The 20,253-nt window shown below is 40.5% G+C and overlaps 1 protein-coding gene across 1 annotated transcript; it reads left to right on the forward strand.

The window, feature by feature from the left end:
• Nucleotides 1–1,512: 1,512 nt before the first annotated feature.
• dact1 (dishevelled-binding antagonist of beta-catenin 1) lies at nt 1,513–18,934 on the forward strand. The gene is made up of 4 exons (XM_008398695.3): nt 1,513–2,056; nt 8,220–8,346; nt 9,762–9,875; nt 11,941–18,934. Exons 1-4 carry the CDS (start codon nt 1,802–1,804, stop codon nt 13,992–13,994), a joined length of 2,550 nt encoding a protein of 849 aa, XP_008396917.1. The 5' UTR covers nt 1,513–1,801; the 3' UTR covers nt 13,995–18,934.
• The last annotated feature ends 1,319 nt before the right edge of the window (nt 18,935–20,253 follow it).

The following is a 20,253-nucleotide window of genomic DNA, read 5'->3' on the forward strand; positions in this document are numbered from 1 at the left end:
CACATTTTGTTGTCTTTCACTTATTTTCAAAAGTAATCATGAAGTAAGAATCGGATTTAGTTTAAAGTCAATTCTGCATTTGACCTGGAAGTGAACGGATTGTTCCAAAGAGAGCTCGGCTTTTAAACACAGCTTGTGTCAAAGGAGTCATTTTAAAAGCTGCTGCATGTTGACAAAATAATCTGTCACCAACATGATGATGATGATGATGATGATGATTTTTCATGGCTACACAAAATCCTTAAAGGAGAAAAAAACACAACAAAACCATGTTCACAATAAACAGACTAGCACTTGATAAGGAAGCTGATGAGCAGGAAGTGGATGATGTTGGATGTTATGTGACACAGAGAGACCCCATCCTGATTAGGCCGAGGAGAAAACCTTTAATCCAAGAAAACACAGGAAGAGAAGAGCTATTGATCAGACAGTTGATTGGTTCCCTGAGGTCCTGTGTGTCTGTGCAGAGATCGATGTTCTCACAAACCAGGATTAAACGTAATGAAGCAGAGCAAGATGAACTGATTTCAGGCCTACAGAGCTCTGCACATGTTCAGCGAAACAAAGAGGAAACTCAAACGTATGCAAGTCAGAAATCTAACAAGTCATAGAAGCTAGTTCAAGTTATACGCCGAGATCCCTGAAACTGTAGGAAGACCAGACTTTCTGCCACAGCTCAGTAACAGCTACTTAATGTAGCTACAGATCAACTTCCAAGTTGCTTTTCCTACCAAATGTGGGGGAAATAATTACTGCACATTTGCTATTTCAAAAGAAGGGAAACTATTTTGAACTATTCCACATTTAGGTTACAGCACATTATACTTTGCTTGTTAAAGTGAGATTTGGTTTAAATTTAGCTCTTTAGACTTAATGTGCACTTTAATGATGTCAGTCACTGTGTCCCCTTTCATTGTTGGGAGCCATGGATTGGTGTTGGAAACCTGCTCTGAATTTCTTCTGCTCAACTGTCCAAACTTTATCATTTCCTCCTGTACTTGTGGAACACCACGATTAATTATCCATGTTTCCCCGTTTCTATCCTATTCAGAAATATAGAAGGCAAACCCTGCCAAAATTGGAAACAAATATGCCTGATATTGCATCAAAATAAACAAAATAAGAACTTTCCCAGGTTATTTGATTGCATGGTGTAAAATAAATTTTATTTTGAAAGTTTTATTTTCAGTTAACTTCCATTTTTGTTTCATTATTTTTTTTTCTCATATTCTGTAATTAAAATGCATATTTTTATTTATTGTTATATTGTTTCATTTAGTTTTTCTAATTTTTTTCTTTTTCTGTATCTGGTAATTTTTTAAATTTACTCTCACAGATTTCTTCATGTTCTTTTACTTTCCCTTCTGTGTAAGACATAAAGGGAAGAAAATTGAAATAAAAAAGAAAGCAGATGCAGATAATTCACTTTTATTTAGGTAAAAATACAGCATTTTGTTTTATTTTTGATGTTCTTGAAAACTGCTTAATTAGCTGGTGACATCAGCTTTGTGGGCGTGTCAGACTGAGGAGGCGGGGCTTATGGTGGTCCACCAGACGTCGGGCGTCAGAGTGTGCAGAGCTGCTGGAGGACCCTCTGCGGGGAGGATGCGATTCCTCCCACCCACGGTCCACGGGCATAAAGGAATCCACTTGATCCCGCGTTCCTGTTAAATCACCAGCTGGTTCGGGATCTGCTCGGGTTTACGCATCGGGCCTAGCCAGCTCGGTGAGTGTCAGTGGGTATTTATTCCCCACACACCACCGATGCTGCAGGGAGCAGACGGAGCTACAGCCGCTGGACATGCCGTTGTTTGCAGCCTCTAGGCGGGAGGGAGATGGCCGCTGCGGCCGGCACAGAGCGCCATCGGACGGGGAACGGCTGCGCTCCGTGCGGGAGCGGCTGGAGCTCATGGTGTCGGTGCTGGGAGAGCTGGAGTACCTGCGGCACCGGCAGCAGCTGCTGGTCCTGAGCGCCCTGAAGGAGGAGGTGAAGGAGGCGCGGAGCGATCCTCAGCTGAGCTGCGAGGAGAACATCCTGGTGCTGCGGAAACAGCTGGTAGGTCCCCACGGTTCGCACCGCAGAGAGGCTCCGTTAACCAGCGGGCACGGCTCAGAAGGACAAAGATCATTAATCACTTTGTGCCTTTTAACTTTGCCTGTGTACAGTTTTTATTTCCGGTATCTCAAGGCTTCAGATTTTATTAAAGCATGCTGAACATCTTTTTTCCTAAATTCTTAACTGATATTTTTCTTTGTCTTTTAGTAAGAGTTTGAATCTGTTGTGCTTTTTTTGTTTGTTTTACATTTCTCCACACTCAAGATTCTTTTTGCTTTTATTTCCCAAAGTTTAAGTCTTCCTCTGCTTAATAGGTTTGGTAAATATTTGCTAAGGTTGGGAAACTGCATGGTAGAACAGTAGTTCAGTGTTTAAATGCAATGGTGCTGCTCCAACCATCTGAGCGGAGCTTGAGCTGCTGCTCCTCCACATCCACCAGGTTTCATGAAGCACATTGCACATTCAGGATAATCCAGGACAGACTCAGAACTGTCACAGTCCTCTAATAAAACCAGGAATCCCATGACCCAATACCAAACTTTGAGCAGAAGCTTCTTACTTCTGTCTTTGTTTTCAGCAAATGTCAGTTACTATGTTACATCACAAAGATAATCCCTCCCCTAAGTCTGTAAGGACGGGGAGGCTAATCATAAAGTGGCAGCTGGTAAAAGAAAATGTCTGAATGTCTGTCCTTGCAAACAGAACTGACTGACTATCAACAAGTTAATCTCTTAAAGGGGCAGTATCATGTCAAATTGACTTTTTTGAGCTTTACATCATGTTACAATGTTATTACCTCATCAAAAACATACCTGGAGTTTTGATTTGATTCTTTGAAAAATCCTTTAATTTCCATGCTAACCACTCAGCTGTGTGAAACGCCTGGGTGGACCTAGCTTCACCTTTGGAGCTGCAGTTTCCAAGCTTCCACCTCACAGACCAGCCCTCCCCTGTGACTCCTCCACTCAGCTCCTTCAGACTAGCTAGCAGCAATTAGCAAACATCTGGTGGAACTGGTGCATCATTGCAAGAGCTGCTTCTCAGTGTGACTGGTAAAAACGTTGCTAAAGGGTTGATAGAGCAGCCATATTGTGATGATGTCCTGGAGGCACGGTTTCAGAAAAAGCATGAGTTTCTTAAAGAGACGCATTCCCAATTTCAAGGAGTTGAATATTGAGGTAAAATTTCTTTTAAGTTGTATTTGGTATGTATAATATTTTTCTAACAAATGAAGTTAACATAGTTACTTGACTCCTATAAAATGATACTATGTGGCTGGAAAATACATAAAACTGACCTTTAGCGATTATGAAATGAATTTTCCTACAGGTGAGAGTAGACACACCTCAAGGTATATTTGATAATAGCGTTCTACACAGGATCCATCTCAAGCTGGCAGAGATCGTCATGAACTGTAATATTTGTCATGCTGTGAAAGGTCCAGAGTCTGAGATGGACCTACTGGATGAGTTCATTGGGTCAAACACTACTGGGAAGACTGTCAGCTGTCCCAAATGTCCCCCGCTGTAAAATGATGAACTTTAAATAGTTTGGAAATGTCCCACACACCCGTCCATTAGTATTAGCACTCATCGGGTGAAAACAAACACATAATGATCAGGTCGCTAACACAACAGCATGACCACACTGCACTGCTAGAGCTTAGAAAGCCAGAGAGAGACGCCACTGAATACTATCTACTAACAGTTTACAACTTTATCTTGTCTACTTTGTAGTTCTCGGACTGGCCTCTGCCGTTCTGCTGTACATGTTGTTTCTGCATTCAGGGTCTCAGTTCATTCCACCGGTCTGTCTTACTGAGCGCGTCAGCTGTGTGTGTTTCTCTACAGCAGCTGTTTGTTGTTTTTAGGATTGAATGTCTGAATCTCACAGGATGAGCGTTGTCAGAGAATGTCTGGTATTTCATCAGCTCGTTTCTGATCTGTGGAGTCTTCCCTGCCTTCCTCGCTCTACGCTGGAATCTGGAGCTGATTATGGCTGTTAAAAAGCATGAAGAGTTTGTTGCCTCCGTTTTGTATAGTTTGTGTGTATCGATGAAGGGTGTAGAACACACAGTATTACAAGTCTGAGGTTCATGTTGTATGACTTGATCAGTTAACTTTCCATTTACTTCACTGCTGATTCAGTCATATTTTCATGAGCATTATGTGTTTACCATAACTGTCCGTGTGCTACACCTACTCACTTCCAGATCCACTTTCTGTGTTCCTCAAAGTCAGGTTAGCAGTCAACAGTTGGACTGTAACTTTGACATTCATGCATTCATTTAGAATCTTCTGTATCAGCATTTTTATAGAACTGAAACATTTCTTTTGATCATCTATCTCTAGTGTTCACATAAACTACAAAGACATTTCTGACATTTGAGTGACTTCGGGATGATGAAAGTCTGCTTTAATCAAAGTCTAACTAGCCGTTAGCTGCAGACTCAGTAACCAGCTAATCTTAATTCAAACTAAATAAAAACAATAAGAAAAACAAACATGGAAGAGTTTCAGATTCAGATAAGGTATTAATGTCTCCCCCTCCATCCATGAAGCTGCTTCTGAACTGGAGAGCTCCTTCAGTAACGGACTGCTGCATCCTAAACGCACAGAGGAGCGTTAATGTAGATCCTTCCTCCAAGCAGCTGATAGACGCTGCAGCCATCACTGCTCCCAACAAACTAAGTCAGTGTTTACATTCTGCATTTCACAATTTTACTAATTTAAATGATCTTTCTGCTGGTAATAGCAAATTTCTGCTTGTATGGTTTTATTTTCATATATTGAAAACAGACTGTTTAATGCACAAATACACTAATTCTCATTTTGACACTTTTTTAAAGTGACCCTATTTAATCACACATTCCTTTGGATCAGAGTATGTTATTTTTAGATACTTTTATCTTCGTGTTCCTTGATGTTCTGTCACCTACACTTGAATTTCCCCAATGTGGGAAGATAAAGAGTATCTCTATTCTATTCTATTCTATTCTATTCTATTCTATTCTATTCTATTCTATTCTATTCTTACAGCTTCCTTCCTCTGAACAGACCCTTCTCTCAGAAATCCTGAACTAGTCCTAAGTTTGAGTAAAGATAACAGCAGCCTTTCACACCAGCATATCCCATTAATACAAAAAAACTTCAAAACACTCCTGTCAGAAAATATCTTTCTGCTGTTTTTCCATTATAACTGGGCACTGATCCAATCTTGTTCAGAGTTAGGAGTTACTTCTGTAACGTTTTTAGTGGAGCAGAGTCATCTTCTCTGACATGTCTCAGTGCTTCTGCTCTTGGTGAGCTCTGTAGGTAACGCGTTCTTGTTGTTGCTGGAGGAGTCACGAGTTCAGCAGCAGCAGGATCATGCAGACTGGTTGCCATTTTCTTTCCCAATTACAAAGTGTGTCCCTCGTGATGCCTGCAGTGTGTCCTGTTGTCAGAGCACAGCTAGCTCAGCTCAGCATGGAGGAAACTACATTCATATTGTTTTCATCTTCAAAACAGATATTATACAATCATATTTTCCACTGGGTTTTTTTACATGTTAATGTTAGAATCAGCACATCACTACTGAAAACTGGTGAAAATCGCATTAAACTGGTGAAAAAAGCACAGCGCCTTGAACTGTTGGTACCTCGTGAATTTTTGTGCGTTTTGGCAGAAAACCACAAACTTCAACATATTTAACTGGTTCTTCATGTCACAGATCAACATAGAGAAGCGCAGAATTATTGGGTGGAAGAAAATGATTAATTTTGTTTCCAAATAAAAATCTGAAAAGTGCAGTGTGCACTTTTACTCAGTCCTTCTGAATCAATACACTGCCTTTCTCTCCAGCTGTAGCTGAAACATACAGTTTTAAACATCTACATAATTCTTTGCAAAACAGCTTAAGCGTGGAAGATTGGATGGAGAGCGTCCAAAAAGAGAAACGTTCGCTTCATGCCACAGATCCACTAATTAGATGTAGATCTGGAGCATTTTAACAAATGATTATGCTTTGATCTGAACCGGCTCTCACTGCATGCTGAGGGTGAACCGCCTGCCCAGTTTCAAGTTTCTACTAACGCTCCTCCTGGCAGGTTCTGTGGGTGGACGGCCTTTCCTGCTGCTCTCCATGTCCAGATGACAGACTGATCAAAGCTCTGAGATGTTCAAACTTTGGAATGCTGCTCTAGATCTAACCTTAAACTTCTTCAGGACTTTCTCCCTGACCCGCTGCTGGGTTTCTTAGTCTCCATGACGCTGCTTGTTCTCTAACAAACCTCTGAGGCCAGAAACAGAACAGCTGCATCTAGATTTAGATGAAATTACCCACAAATAAAGTCTTAACTACTAATTAGGAGATTTCGTAAGGCGATCACTTGCTCTATATTTTATGTGTATCAGAGTAAATCGGGCTGAGAATAAAAATGCACACCACAACTTAGATTTTTTTTTTGTTATTAGCAACTCTTACATGACAACAATCCCTTTTCTTTCTATATCACAGTTCAGGAATACGTTCTGCAGATACGTTTTGAAGTCTGAGTGTCGGATTAACCCATTGGAATTGCGAGCTCTGCGTTTCGCTCAGTGTGAGTTGCTGTCTGGTGTGTGTTCCACAGAAGCAGCAGTCTCTCCATTCGTTTTTCATTCAGTCCTCAGTGGACTGAAGCAGGTTCACATAGGATATTGAATCAGATGCTGTGATAGTGGGCGGAGCCTGAGACTCGTGCTTCAGTGTTGGTCTGGCTGTGTGTGCTGACTCTCGCCAACATAACGCCATTCACAGTCTGAACCTTTAGCTGAGAACCTCGGAGCAGCTCAAGTTCCTACGTACTGTCGAGCACCAACAATCCCTCAAATTTGAGGTCGTTTCCATAGAGACCTGCTGCTATTAATGATGGTGGATCGGTGATCAACCAGCAGCTGTGTGCTTCAGTTTCTCTGCAGCAGTTCAATTGTAGGAATTTGGCACATGACCTGCAAGCAGAGCTGCATAGCCCACATGTTTTCCATCCCACAGCGGAGGGGCGGGGCGGGGCCGCTCCAGACTGTGTGTGTGTGTGTGTGTGTGTGTGTGTGTGTGTGTGTGTGTGTGTGTGTGTGTGTGTGTGTGTGTGTGTGTGTGTGTGTGTGTGTGTGTGTGTGTGTGTGTGTGTGTGGACCAGCCTCACTGCACAATGTAGGGCAGATTTAACAGGACGCTACCATCAGGCTTTGTCTTTACATTTTTGCCAGAATGAACCACTTGGGAATGCAACAGAGTCGATTCAAAAAACAACAGCTGAGTTAGCAAGACGTTCACATGTGCAGTTTGTTCAGTGTGTATCTGTAGTCTAATGTATCTGCCTCTGTCTGGGTCCACATAGAGAGACACTAAACCCGTTAAAGTCCAACATGCATCCGACATTTGTAAGCATTGTAAGCCATGTTCAACTGTGGAATGTAAAGAAACATTACAACTCAAATAGAAAAAAGTAAATCAATAAGGTTGTTTTATACAGATTTTCACCTTTTATCTCCAGTTTTTACAAATTTACAAATGTTTCTTGCACAGATCAGATTGTTTTGCACGAAAATCAGCCGACATGTACCTGCAAAGTCTTTTCTACAGAGGAAACATAAAATAACGGACGTTTATGTTTTTTATGGTTTACACTGTGTAGAGCTGCAAATTCATTCTACATTTGAGTGTTTGTAGAAAGCTGAGTCTCCTTAGATTCAGGGTTTATTTCTTCTTTCTCTTTTGGAAAGGAAAATACTTTTCAGAAACATAACTTACCATCCATCTTCTATGCCTGTCTTTTCTTTGGGAAGGTGTGTGTGTTGATCAGTCCATCACAGAGACACACAGGACAGATAAACATGCACATAAGGTCAATTTAGACCACTTTAAATCTGATTTATTTCAATTTTCATTAGATTATGTTTCTTAGAATATCTGCTTGTTAGAAAGTCAAAGACAAGGGGAAAAACGAGTCAGTGTTCAATGTAAAATCAGCTTCCATCTGTGTGTTTAGCCACCTTAGGTTTGTTTGTTTTGTTTTTTTTACCCTTTTTCTAGATTTTAGACATGGGAATGATCAAAATATTCTCCATCAAACCTGGTTTCATGCTTATGGTTGCTTAACAAGAAGAGATGACAGAGCCTGAACTGTGTGTTTGTGTTTCAGAGCTGTCTGAGGAGGGACGCTGGAGTCATCAGCGAGTTACATGAGCTGGACCAGCAGATCAACGAGCTGCGACTGGAACCGGAGCCGTCACATGACCAACTGGAGACTGACAGCCGGCCCAGCTCAGGTAGAACCCCACAGAACCATCAAGACTTTCATCATTATGCAAACACATAGGCCTGTCACAATAACGATAAATTGTCCCAGAGCTTGGCTTGTTGTGATAAACGATAATATTGTTGTTTTGAGACAACTTTCAACTAATATGATAGTAACGATGGAAGAATAATGCAAGAACACAGTCTCAAAGATCAATAAACTTAAAATTTTGATGAACATTTAAACATCAGAACTGGAAGACATTTTAAATATCCAAAATAAATAAAACAACAAAAACAACAAATAAAATGAATTCTGAATTCTCCGTAGACAAAATTGTCTTTCAAAAAAGGGATAATTGAAACCAAAGCACCAAACTGAAGATCAGTTTTGGTAAAAAGAAAAAGAAAAGAGAAAAACGAATCAAGCAAATGAGTTTGCTTTAGTTTATCATGCAATTCATTGATTTATTGTTTATTGTGACAGGCCTAAATACAAAACCGTTTGGATTTCAGTCATGAACAAGACAAAAACCCAGAAGGGTTCATTGTTTCACTGCATTTTGAAAACAAAATCTTTCCAATAAGACAATTCTGATGGTAATGATATGTTCAAGAATTCTGAAGACAGAGAAATATTTTTACAAATCTGATTTTGAAATTCTGAATAATTTCTGTTAATTTTTGGACGGGGGGAAAAAATAAAATTCTGAGATTAAATGTATATTAATATCAGATAATAACTAAAAAGTCAGAGAAAAAAAAGAGATTTATAAATGTTTGTGAGGTTTTCACTTAATTTTAACAGAGAGATCCAGATGAATTCAACTTAGTCCAAGTGTTTTACAAAAAGACACTTGAAAGTAAATATGTGGAAGCATCAGGGCCGGATTTAGAAGGATGTGGGCCCCGGGTTCTGCAGCCAGTTTTGGTGCTCTGTCAATAAAAACAAAATTATTTTACTAATGCAAATCATGGTACATTTATTAGCAGATCAGCGGATATGAATGAATATGTCCCCTGTACGGTGACTCCATTTTGTTCCTAAAAAGATACAATATAATTTCACGTACTCAACTTGTGTTTATTTTTTAAAAAGTTCGAAAATATTAGCACAGTTTACCCATGCTAATTTTACTTATACAGTCCAACATCTGCAAAAAAAATGCAGGATAAAGAATCTTTGGGGCCCCCAAAAACGCAGGGCCCTGGCTTCTGCCCTTGTAAGGCCTTTCTAACGTCTGGCCCAGAATACAATTATATCTCAGCCTTGAATATAGACTTTAACCAGCAGAGGCTGATAGTGAAGGTTAAAATTAGACCTTCAACGGATGAAATATTAGAATATTTATCTTCACCACATGACTGGTGATGACAGGGTCAGTGCTGTGTCCTTCTGTCAGTTCAGAGCAGATTATGACCTTTGACCTGTTCTCTCCACCAGGGTTTTATGAACTGAGTGACGGGGCCTCTGGCTCACTCTCCAACTCTTCTCACTCGGTCTTCAGCGAGTGCTTCTGTTCGACCGCCGACACTGAGGGATACTTCCTGTCTACAGGTACTTTGACTCAGTTTGAACAGGAAGTCATCACACAGTCAGCAAAATGTTTTCAATCCCGTTAACATCATATCTGAATAGGGTTAGGGCCACTCTCCCCACCCTAACCACAGACACTAATAAGAAGAGGAGGGTTGTGTATGAAATCCCTATAAAATTCACTGAAGCTTGTGACAGAATAACACATTTCAAACCTTCCAGCCTCCCGGTTGATCAGTAGATGTTAACCTCCTTCAGCCTCTCAGACTGTATGTGGAAAACAAGCTTCAGAGGATGAGTCGTTATAACATGGCGTAGGAGGAGTTGCTCTCAGCTAGAACTCTGACCGTGGGATGACACCTGTTGTTTGGACAGCTGTGCTTTTAAGAGACTTTAAACGATGGTCTGCTGTCAGGTCACTTGCCGTGGGGGCCGCTGCCCCACTTTGTTAAGCTTTCTGTTTGAAATTAAAAGCACAGGTTAGGTTTTCTTAAAGCAGCGTTCTTGTGAAGAATAGCAGTAGAAAGGTTTGAACTGTACAGAGAAGCTAGCAGCTGGTGTGAGAAAGGCTAAAAACAAAGCATACATCTGCTTCATCCTCTGATCTCATCTCTAATCTCAAAGAGTCTTCCATGTTCACACTGCCAGCACATTTGCAGCACATTACGCACTTATTTATGAACAAGAATCTCTGTGGGAGATGTAGTGGGCTTGACAATGAATCAGTAGAATAGAAATATTCTTTATTGTTGTTTAGTGGAAAAAATCCAGGAGTAACAGCAGCAAAGTAGAAGGACATCAAATGATTTAGGGTGTTTGTTAAAACATATTAAAATATGTTTTAACAAACCATACTCTGATCCTAAGGACTGTGCAGTTGCATAGGATCTTTTTTTTTTACATTTACATTTTGAACGATTTTGAAAAAATAACTATACTGTACTGTAAGGATGAAATTACAGTACCTGGATAAATGTAAATACTTATTGAGTTTGTTGGGAGCAGCGATGGATTCTAGAGTCTAACAGCTGATGGGAGGAAGGATCTATGATATCGCTCCTTTCTGCAGCTGGGATGCAGCAGTCTGTCACTGAATACTCACAAATACATATATAGAAGACTGAAAAGCATGATGTTGAATGTTGCCACAACCGCTTTGTGCAGAATGTATAAAGTCAGGCAGAGAAATGTACTTATATGAAAAGTTGTAATGTTATACAGAGAACAACTGGTAGTGGGGGAGGGGAGTTAACACTGCAAATACAGTTTTTAAAGTGCAGGAAAGTAAGTAAGAAGAAAATGATTATATCAGAAGTGTTCGCAAGCTCCAAAGTCCGGGTCACTAAAAAAAAACATTCTGTCAGTAAAAGCATCTAGTCTGTGTTGTGGTTAGTTAGGAATATAAATCTTAAACCTAATTGAACATTTGACCAATTACAGTTAACATTTTATCAACAGTTTCTTTTCATATTTTAATATTCATTACAACATGCAAGAAACTGTTATAAGACCTTTCAGATTGTTTTGGCAACTGCTAAACCATATTTACTGAGTTAGAATTGTAAATATGCATTTGAGACAGATGGAGAGATTAATATCAATTAATGTCACATTTTTGAATCATTCAATAACAGTGAATTTATCTGAGAACGGCATGTATATCAGTTATGAGAAAAGTGCTTTCAGACATAAACTCTGACATGCATGAAGAGAATGGCGTGCACACAAAGGGTTAATATTCCCAGCACTCTGTCTCCACTGAAAGGAATTTTCCACTTACTAATGCCTGAGTGTTCAATCTGCAGCCTAACCAAACAGAGTCAAACCTCACTCAGCCTCACTCAGCAGACCATTAGACCCTACTTCCTGCAAGCTGTTGGCACTCAGCAGATCAGCAGCATGAAATAAACTCACAATAAGTTAGGCTGTCTGTGTTTGACACTGTGTTCAATAGTTCTCAGCCGTTGAACGTGTTGACGTTCACCATGATACACGCCATGCTGTGACGGCGAATAACTTGCAGCTGTGTTTGATTCTGCCTTCTTCGTGTTCTGAATGAATAAACTGAAATTCTTTCTATTTTCAGAGGAGCTGGTCAGCTGTTTGGAGTACGACGTACCGGTTGGAGGATTTTATGATGACTTGGGTTCCTCTGGCGTTGTCCGCCGCTCACTCTCAGCTCCTCACCAGGCTTCTCTGGAGGCTACGTCACTGGCTCCCACCAACTCCCCATCTAAAAATCTCTGCAGTTTTTTCCCCAGAAATGCGAGCGACATTTACAACTACCGTAGCCCGTCACACGCTGCGGCCATCCAAGGCTCTGCGTTTCTACAGGTTTCTGGTGACGGAGGTCAATGCAGAGATGAAGCTGGTGGTGAATGTCTCAAAACAGAAACCTCCCCCATACTCGGTTCTGTTTCAGGGTCTCTTAGACTTCAAGGCTCCACTTTCCAAACTCATTCCAGTAAACACCTGGAGAAGTACATCTTTGGTCTGCTGCAGCGGAGGGCCCAGCCCATCAGGGCCAACAGGCCCAGGACCAACATCAGCACGGACCCTCTAAAGAGCGTCGTCCGTCAGCCCAGCCTCTGTTTGAGACAAGTATCTGGTCCCTTTTCTGGTGCTGGAACTCTGAAAGGGTCTGAAATAAAATCTGTGTTCCCTGCTGGAGAAACCTCAGCAGAAGTCATTGCCATCTCATCATCTCCGAGGCAAAGCTCTTTAGAAAGCAAAAATGAAGAGAAGGGCACTCAGAGAGCTTCCCCTGACGATATTGACATCATGCAAATCAGCTCCAAGATCAACAAACGTGACTCAAACTCCAACCTGCAGAACAATTGTTCTGTCACCAGTCGGGTCAAGAACACCAGCACAAAGAGACTCATTAGCAAGACAGGCAAAGGGTCTCTTTCACTCCCAGGTGCTTCTGTCCCAACTCTTTTCACAGATAACACAGTTCAGAGAAGTCCAAAATGTAACTCCTCAGACAAAGAGACGAGTCAGTCATGTTGCCCTGTTGACCAAGAGCAGATCATCAAATCAGTTCTAACAGCTAAAACACAGACTGCTGCTTCCAAGAAGCTCTCCAAGCCTCTGCAGAACGGCCCATCAGAGGAGAACAAGTCAGAACTGGTCCACTCCAGTGCAGAACCTTTTGCTCAGAATGATAAGGAAGACCTAAGAGTAGTAAGAAGAAGTCATGTGGGGAATGGGAACCCGTCCAAGCAGCATAATGGTAAACACCGCAAAGGCAACAGCAGGAACGTTAAGATTACCAAAGTGAAGAGCACCAATAGAACATCCACCATGTTGGCTTCTGAGCGTAAGGAGGTGCTTTCAGAGAAAAAAGATAAGTTCTGCCTTATCCCTAACCAGGTTCTTCCAGTAGACGATGGAAGCTCCAACCATGTCAAAGGAACTTCATCAGGCTTGAAAAACATCTCTGCATCCACTCTGTTAGCTGGAGTCCCAGACAAGCAAGCAAGGTCAACACAAATCAGCGTGAGATCAGGAGTATTAAAGCAGCATCACCATGGAAACTACCATTCCCATCATCCCCATGGACGCGAACAGGTCATTGTTGTGGCCAAGCCAAAGTACAAGCGGAATGATTACCGGCCCCTGCGTGCCATCATGGAGGTACCATGCGACGGTGTGAACAAACACGGCCAGTGGCGGCAGAGAAAGAAGGTACTGAGAAACTCTGCAGCAAAAACATACCCCACCCCTGGGGGGCAGCAGTGTAGCCCGTACTCCAACGTTGCGGGGAGTGACTCCGAGTATTCGGCTGAGTGTGTCTCTCTCTTTCACTCCACCATTGTGGACACTAGTGAGGACGACAAGTCCAACTACACCACAAACTGCTTTGGGGACAGCGAGTCTAGTGAGGAGGAATATGTGGAGGAGAACACCACCACCACGGACACTGAGGAGAGTGTAGGAGGAGGCCCTGGAGGGGGTGGGGGTTCCGGGACAGGGAGGCACAGGGGCCAGCTGAGAACGGCTCGGGTCACAGTGGGAAAACTGGAAATGGACCCAGCTCATACTAAGACCTTTGTTAAGATTAAGGCGTCTTACAACCTGAAGAGGAAGATCCTCAGATTCAGGTCGGGTTCCCTCAAACTCATGACCACAGTGTGACCGGACCAGAACCAGACCTGCTGGTTGTCTTACCCAGTTACTTCTGTTGCACCTGAAACAAACCAAGTGGTAGAAAAATGGAGGTAAGACGGGAGCTGGAAGGTACACAACATGCCAATCTGCGGAAAGCATCGATTCAGCATCTGACATTTCTATCATCTCAATCCTCTTCAGACTAATGGAAGAATCCAAAACATCTTTTTCTCCTGAAATGAACAACAATTCTGATGAAACTTGCTTTCTAAACTTCTTCTTTTGTCTTTATAAAAAACGTAACTGGCAAACATTTAAACACATTAAATCTAGGTTTCTAAATTTACAATATGACATGGTCGACATTTCGACAAATGGTACTAAAATGTCCCCCTGAAGTCCAGAGACTAAAATAGCCTTACTTAGAAATACAGGTCAGCTAAACCGAATCCATTATTTACACAAATGGATCACATTATTCTGAAATGTTCCCGCAAAGCTCAACAGTGCAAAATTTTTGGCATATTTCCAACAAAACAAACATTGAAATGAAACAAAAAACATTATTTTCCTTTGGTGGATGTTAATGAATAAATCACCATGTACATCTCACTGTTCTTTCAAAGTTCTTTCAATGTTACCGTTCGACTCGAAATGTGATTTAAGAATGTCTTTTCAACATACCCAACAAAATTTCATAAATATGTTTATTAGTTCCTGTTTATTTATACTGTTGTGTAAAGCATAACCGAGACAAAACCTTTAAGCCACTTTGTAACTCATTTGGCCGGATGCTTAGGGTTATTGTTCATCTGGAAAGCCCATTTGTGCCTTCTTTATCCCAGTGTATAAAGTGCGTGTGGCCGATGGTCACTACGGCCACACGCACTGGTTTTAGTTTCATCAGACCACAGCACGTCTTCAAAAATGAAGCTCTTTATCTGTAATCAGATTGTCACATTACTTTTGGACTAATGGCTTCTTCCTCCCTGAGTGGCCTGTCTGTGTCGGTACAGAACTCTGAATGATGTCACTCAGCATCATGTCCAGCTTCAGCAGCTGCACAAGGTTCGGTTTTTCTTCTGGGGTTGATTTGTGCATCTTACATGCAAAATCTTTCACCTCTTTGAAACAGGAGGAGGTGATGATTGGACGTTCTCATGCAGTTTGTTCTCACACATGAGCAGATGAATGTGGAACTTTCAGTCATCTGATCCAAAATGTTCTTCCTGAAGATTTCTTTTTTTTTTTTTTTCATTTTTCCGTGATCTAAGCTGAGCAATATGTTTGAGGTGTTGCCTTAAATGACATCCACATGTGTGCCTCCATTTAACATAATTTGACAGAATCTCACAAAGACATGATATCATCATGTAAGCTTCTGCAGTTTGTTTAAAAATGTAATCATTTTAGTCTATGTGAACCTCTGAGTATGAAGTTAAAAGCTTCTCAAAATCTTCTGTCGTTATTCTGACACTTAGCAAATAGAAATATTTGTTTTGATCCCACCTAACCTACATTTTTTTATTTGATTGATTTCATGTCAAACAGGGATGTATTGTCATACATCTGGTTTCAACTTTCAGGCAACACAAAACACTGGTAGGAATCCGTGTCTTTTTTTTAGCACTTTATTTGAAGGGGTGTGCAAATAAACATGACAATGTCATGTTATGACACGGTCATCAACATGATGTAACATCTGTCATGAACATGAAGAAATTGTCATGAATGTTTATGAATGTTGTCATGAAGTGTTATTCAGTAAATAACGACACTTTTAATGCAAAGTTGCTTTAAAAGTTTCACTGAAAGTGCCAACTTTAAATTATTTGGTAAATGACACTTTAATCTCATTATTTACCAAATCACACTCCATAACAACAGCCATAGACATTCATAAAGACTCCTTCATGTTCAGGACAGGTGTTATATCATGTTTATGACAGTACCATATAAGTCATATGCTCACCCTTTGGATAAAGTGTTACCTTTTTTTTCTGTGTTATCGATGAACTTTTTTTCAGAACGTTGACATGGTTTGGAATGAGTTTGTTAAAAGGATGAATATTTCTCTGTCTCTGTCACTCCGTTCTATAATCACTCAGCTTCAGAATGAAAGGCTGCTGGATCCTGATCAGTTCCAGTTAAACTTATGAGAGGATCTGGATCACAAATGTATCAAAAAAACAAACATCCTGGACACCAGAACAGGCTCTGACCGTCACTGATAGGATAGGTGATTTCCAGTACATGGAAATGGTAAACAGACTGAATGTACGTAGCATTTCTTTAATAGTGGGCGCTCAAAGGGCTTTACAGCAGAGCCACATTCACACAACCTTACATCAACTTGGGGTTAAGTGCCTTGCCCAGGGACACATCGATGTGAGGCAGGAGAATCCTGGAATTGAACTGATGATTGATTAGAAGAAAACACTGAGCCACAGCCACTTGTTGTCTGGCGAGAAGAAACATTTGAATCCTATTTTACAATAGTGGGAAGAATTAGAAATATGTACGAAAATAGCGTTCTAAATGGGAATACCGGTCAAATTGTTCAGTTGATAGTAATAGTGCAAAATTATTCCCTGACAAATGTTCATGGCATTCAGAAAGAACGGCTCAAACACCATGTATTCAGTTCCTTCATGGTTAATATTTGGCAATATCAAATCAAATCAAAGGATTTTGACCACATGTGTAAGACATGTCATTTGCTCTGACTGGATCTGCTGTTGCTTCCTGATCTCCCACAGCAGAGTACAGCCATGTAGGAAGAGCTGGAAAATAACGATCACTTCCTTTGCAATCTTAGAGGATGTTCAACCAGTATTCTTACTTTGTAGCGAAAAAGGGAAAAAAGTCAGAAATGAAACCAGACAGCCGAAACAAACCCCTCAACCTCCTGCCCTTTCACACACACACAGACACACACACACACACGCACATACACACAAACTTCTCAAATGATCAGTTATATGGGATGGATGGATTCCAAATTTTCTTCCTCCAATAATAATAATAATAATAATAATATGTGCCATTAAATTCAGCAGTGTGACCTAATTCAGATGTTTACCAGAAGTACCAATATAAGCTTCAAAATAAAAATATTTTTTGTGAATAAAACTAATAATCTTTTTTCCTCCTACAAAATAAAAGCTGGCATAAAATCCTCCAAAGGTGACTCCAGATTGTGGCCAGGTGTTGTGGAAGCGCCTGAAGGGTTGTGTTTCTGACCGGAGCTCCTCATGGCGCTGAACTCATACCTCTTCATTTCCTCAGTGCAGGTCAAGTCATATAACTGCAGATGTTTTCAAAAAAGCAAGCATCCTGGACACCAGAACAGGCTCTGACCGTCACTGATAGGATAGGTGATTTCCAGTACATGGAAATGGTAAACAGACTGAATGTACGTAGCATTTCTTTAATAATAATATTAAAGAAATGCTACGTGTGTGTGTATGTGTGCGCACATGTGTGTGCGTGTGTGTGGACAGGAAGCTGGCGTAATGCAACTATTATCCTGAACGTAAAAAAGGAGGTCATTTTGGCTTCAGGGGATGTGAGAGCTATTCAATTTCTTGTGGTTTTTTTTTTTTTTGTCTTGAAGCTTGGTGGTAAAATATGAAACGTTCTGCTGTGTTCAGTGTTACAAATTAATCACAAAGATTCTTGGACTTTTTAAAAGCAGTGTAGCTTGGAGTAAAGGAATTCCTTAAAGGTTTGTTTTGATGCCATTCTGTTTGCTAAAACTAGTTAATTTCTGCTCATGCATTAGCTGCACTTCGCTCGAGGCCTGACGTCCAGTTTTGTAAAAAGCAATGTGTTTTTTTTTATATCCTGCACTTTGAAGTAAGCCATCAGTGGACAGGACATGCTGTTAACATGTTTGCTCATAGCCATGTTTTGTATTCTTTATTTACTGAGCGTTTCTGTTTGGTTCACATTTCTGTAATTGTGTTTTTTTGCAGCTATGCTGTTTTCACATATTTTTAAAGCTATTTATGCCTAATATATTTGCTGTACAAAAAAAACTCATTGTTGACTGAAAGCCATTAAATGTAAAGACCAGATGGACATCTGTTCCAGCTTTGTTCTTACTGCATTCTTACTCAGCTGAAACTGAAAATGATAAATGATGTGAACGTCTTGGGAAAGTGTCCACTTCCTGTGATGACTGAACTCAGTTCTTACTCTTATTAGTAAGGCAACAACTGTCTAGTATGTTGTCTAGTATGTTTATAGTTTTGGACATTGGTTGTGAAATGGCAATACATAACTAAACCAAACTGAATCAAACTACCACCTTGGCAGTGGGATGATGGTTAAACCAGCCTGAGCCATAAGCAAACTAGGCTTCTGGTTAGGGCCCCTAATTCATCAGAGAGCCTTAAAGAATGCTTCATTTTCCCAGAGATCAGATCAGATCTATGAAATTCTTATTAGTTTATTAAGAATAAGCATGCAACTAAATTTGACCTAATATTTCAGAATAGATAAAAACTTCAAAATTGCTTAAGATCTTCAATTTTGCAGGTGCAAAAAATATAGTTTGATGGTAGATGTTGGGCTTAACAGGAAGAGGGCCCCCAAATAAAATTTAGTTTCAGGCCTCACAGCTTTGGACAGGCCTTGAACTGGATTTAGCCTCATCGTCAGGGTCTACATGCCTTTTTTAAAAAGAAATGAAAAGCCAGGATTGCGCTTACTAACGTCACAAGCTGCCTTTCTGTTTCAAGTTTTCTTTGCTGATATTTTTTCTGGTGTTGAATTTATTTGTATTTAAATGTCGCGCCAGGAAACGAACCTTCAGTCAGTAGCTGATTGTAGGAATGTTTCTCCACCAACTTCATGCATCACATCTGGAGAAATGAACGACTGTTACCAATACATGTGTGTATTTAATGTACATGTACATCAATAATGGTGCTTGACCCTTTATTAAATGTGGATTTCACTATTGTGTGTGTGTGGCACTCTTTCTGATGTCTTTTGGGTTCAGCTGAGACCGGTACATACTGAGGTTCAGTAGATCCTCTTTCACTGCACCTTAATAATAACCTAACAACAGTTGTGTGTTTCCTATACTTTTTGGTGAAATCTGATTTTATACAAGGATTTCAGAGTCTCATACTCCAGTTGCAGGAAATACTGAGGCTCTTTAATACTTTCTGTCTGGCTGCATTTTCCAAGAGATGACTGATACCTATAATTACTGAGACCACAATTCATGAGACAGATGTTCGTACAGTTCAGTAAGAGTTCAGCTCATCCCACTTCACCACAGAGCACATTTTGTTTGGAAAGAAGAGGTGGATTAAAGGCTGTGGGAACAAAATGAATGTTTGCTTCCATGGAACATTGCTGACAGAGACACAGCCACCATATATATGTATGTATGCATACATATGTATGTATGCTTCATATATAGCAAGAAGTAAATTATTTTATTTTAGGTGTTGAGATGCAGTTAGTCGGTGTGGGGCGCAGCGCTGCTCGACAGCTCCTCATCACCATCATGTCACAGTGCTGCCCCAGGCTGGGCAGACCTAGGTCTACATGCCGATGGCAGCTACGAATCTAAAGTTCCAAAAGCAAAAGTTCTGCAACTCACCCCAAGAAACTGATAAATGTTACCACAGACATTAATTTGTCCATGTTGTCTTCTTTCCACTGGTATCTTCAGCTTTTGTTTAAAGTGACTTTTCTTTCGGAAACTTATCAATTAATATTTTTAAACACAATCCTTTGATAAGCTTTGAGCTCATGCCAAAGTACTGCATGTAACTGTCATTTACATGCTGTACCTTGTGGTCCACAGTCCACCAGGATCTCTGATATTTGGCATTGTGTTTTGCCTTTCTGTGTTTTATCTTTAGGTTTTATCTTTTGTCTTATTCATTTAATTCTGCTGTTTCCTCTAATTACTTTTCAGTTCATCACACTGGTTCCGAGTGTGATGAACTCCGAACCAGCTGCTTACTGTTTCACCTAGCAGAAAAACTGTTTCTAAGCCCAACTATGGTCAGACAAGAACAAACTTACAGTTTTTGGTCTACATGTAAAACACTACTTGTGGCCAAACCCAGACAGTGCAGATCAATCTGGAAAAGAAAAAATAGAATCAACATTGAAACATGGTGGTAGCAGCATCATGCTATGGGAATGCATCCTTTCAGCAGGGAAGGAAGATGGAGTTAAATACAGAGGAGGGAGAAAACTAAAGACCTGAAACTGAGGTGGAGGTTTCCCTTCTAACAGGACAGCTCCAAACATACAG

This window comes from Poecilia reticulata, chromosome 22, assembly GCF_904066995.2.
Source record: "Poecilia reticulata chromosome 22, P_reticulata-male-v2, whole genome shotgun sequence".
Lineage (NCBI taxonomy): Eukaryota > Metazoa > Chordata > Actinopteri > Cyprinodontiformes > Poeciliidae > Poecilia > Poecilia reticulata.

Coding starts and splice junctions, on each gene's coding strand:
- dact1 (XM_008398695.3), top strand. CDS start 1,802: ATGCCGTTGTTTGCAGCCTCTAGGCGGGAGGGAGATGGCCGCTGCGGC. Junction 2,057..8,219: donor TGGTGCTGCGGAAACAGCTG/GTAGGTCCCCAC, acceptor TTTGTGTTTCAG/AGCTGTCTGAGGAGGGACGC. Junction 8,347..9,761: donor TGACAGCCGGCCCAGCTCAG/GTAGAACCCCAC, acceptor TCTCTCCACCAG/GGTTTTATGAACTGAGTGAC.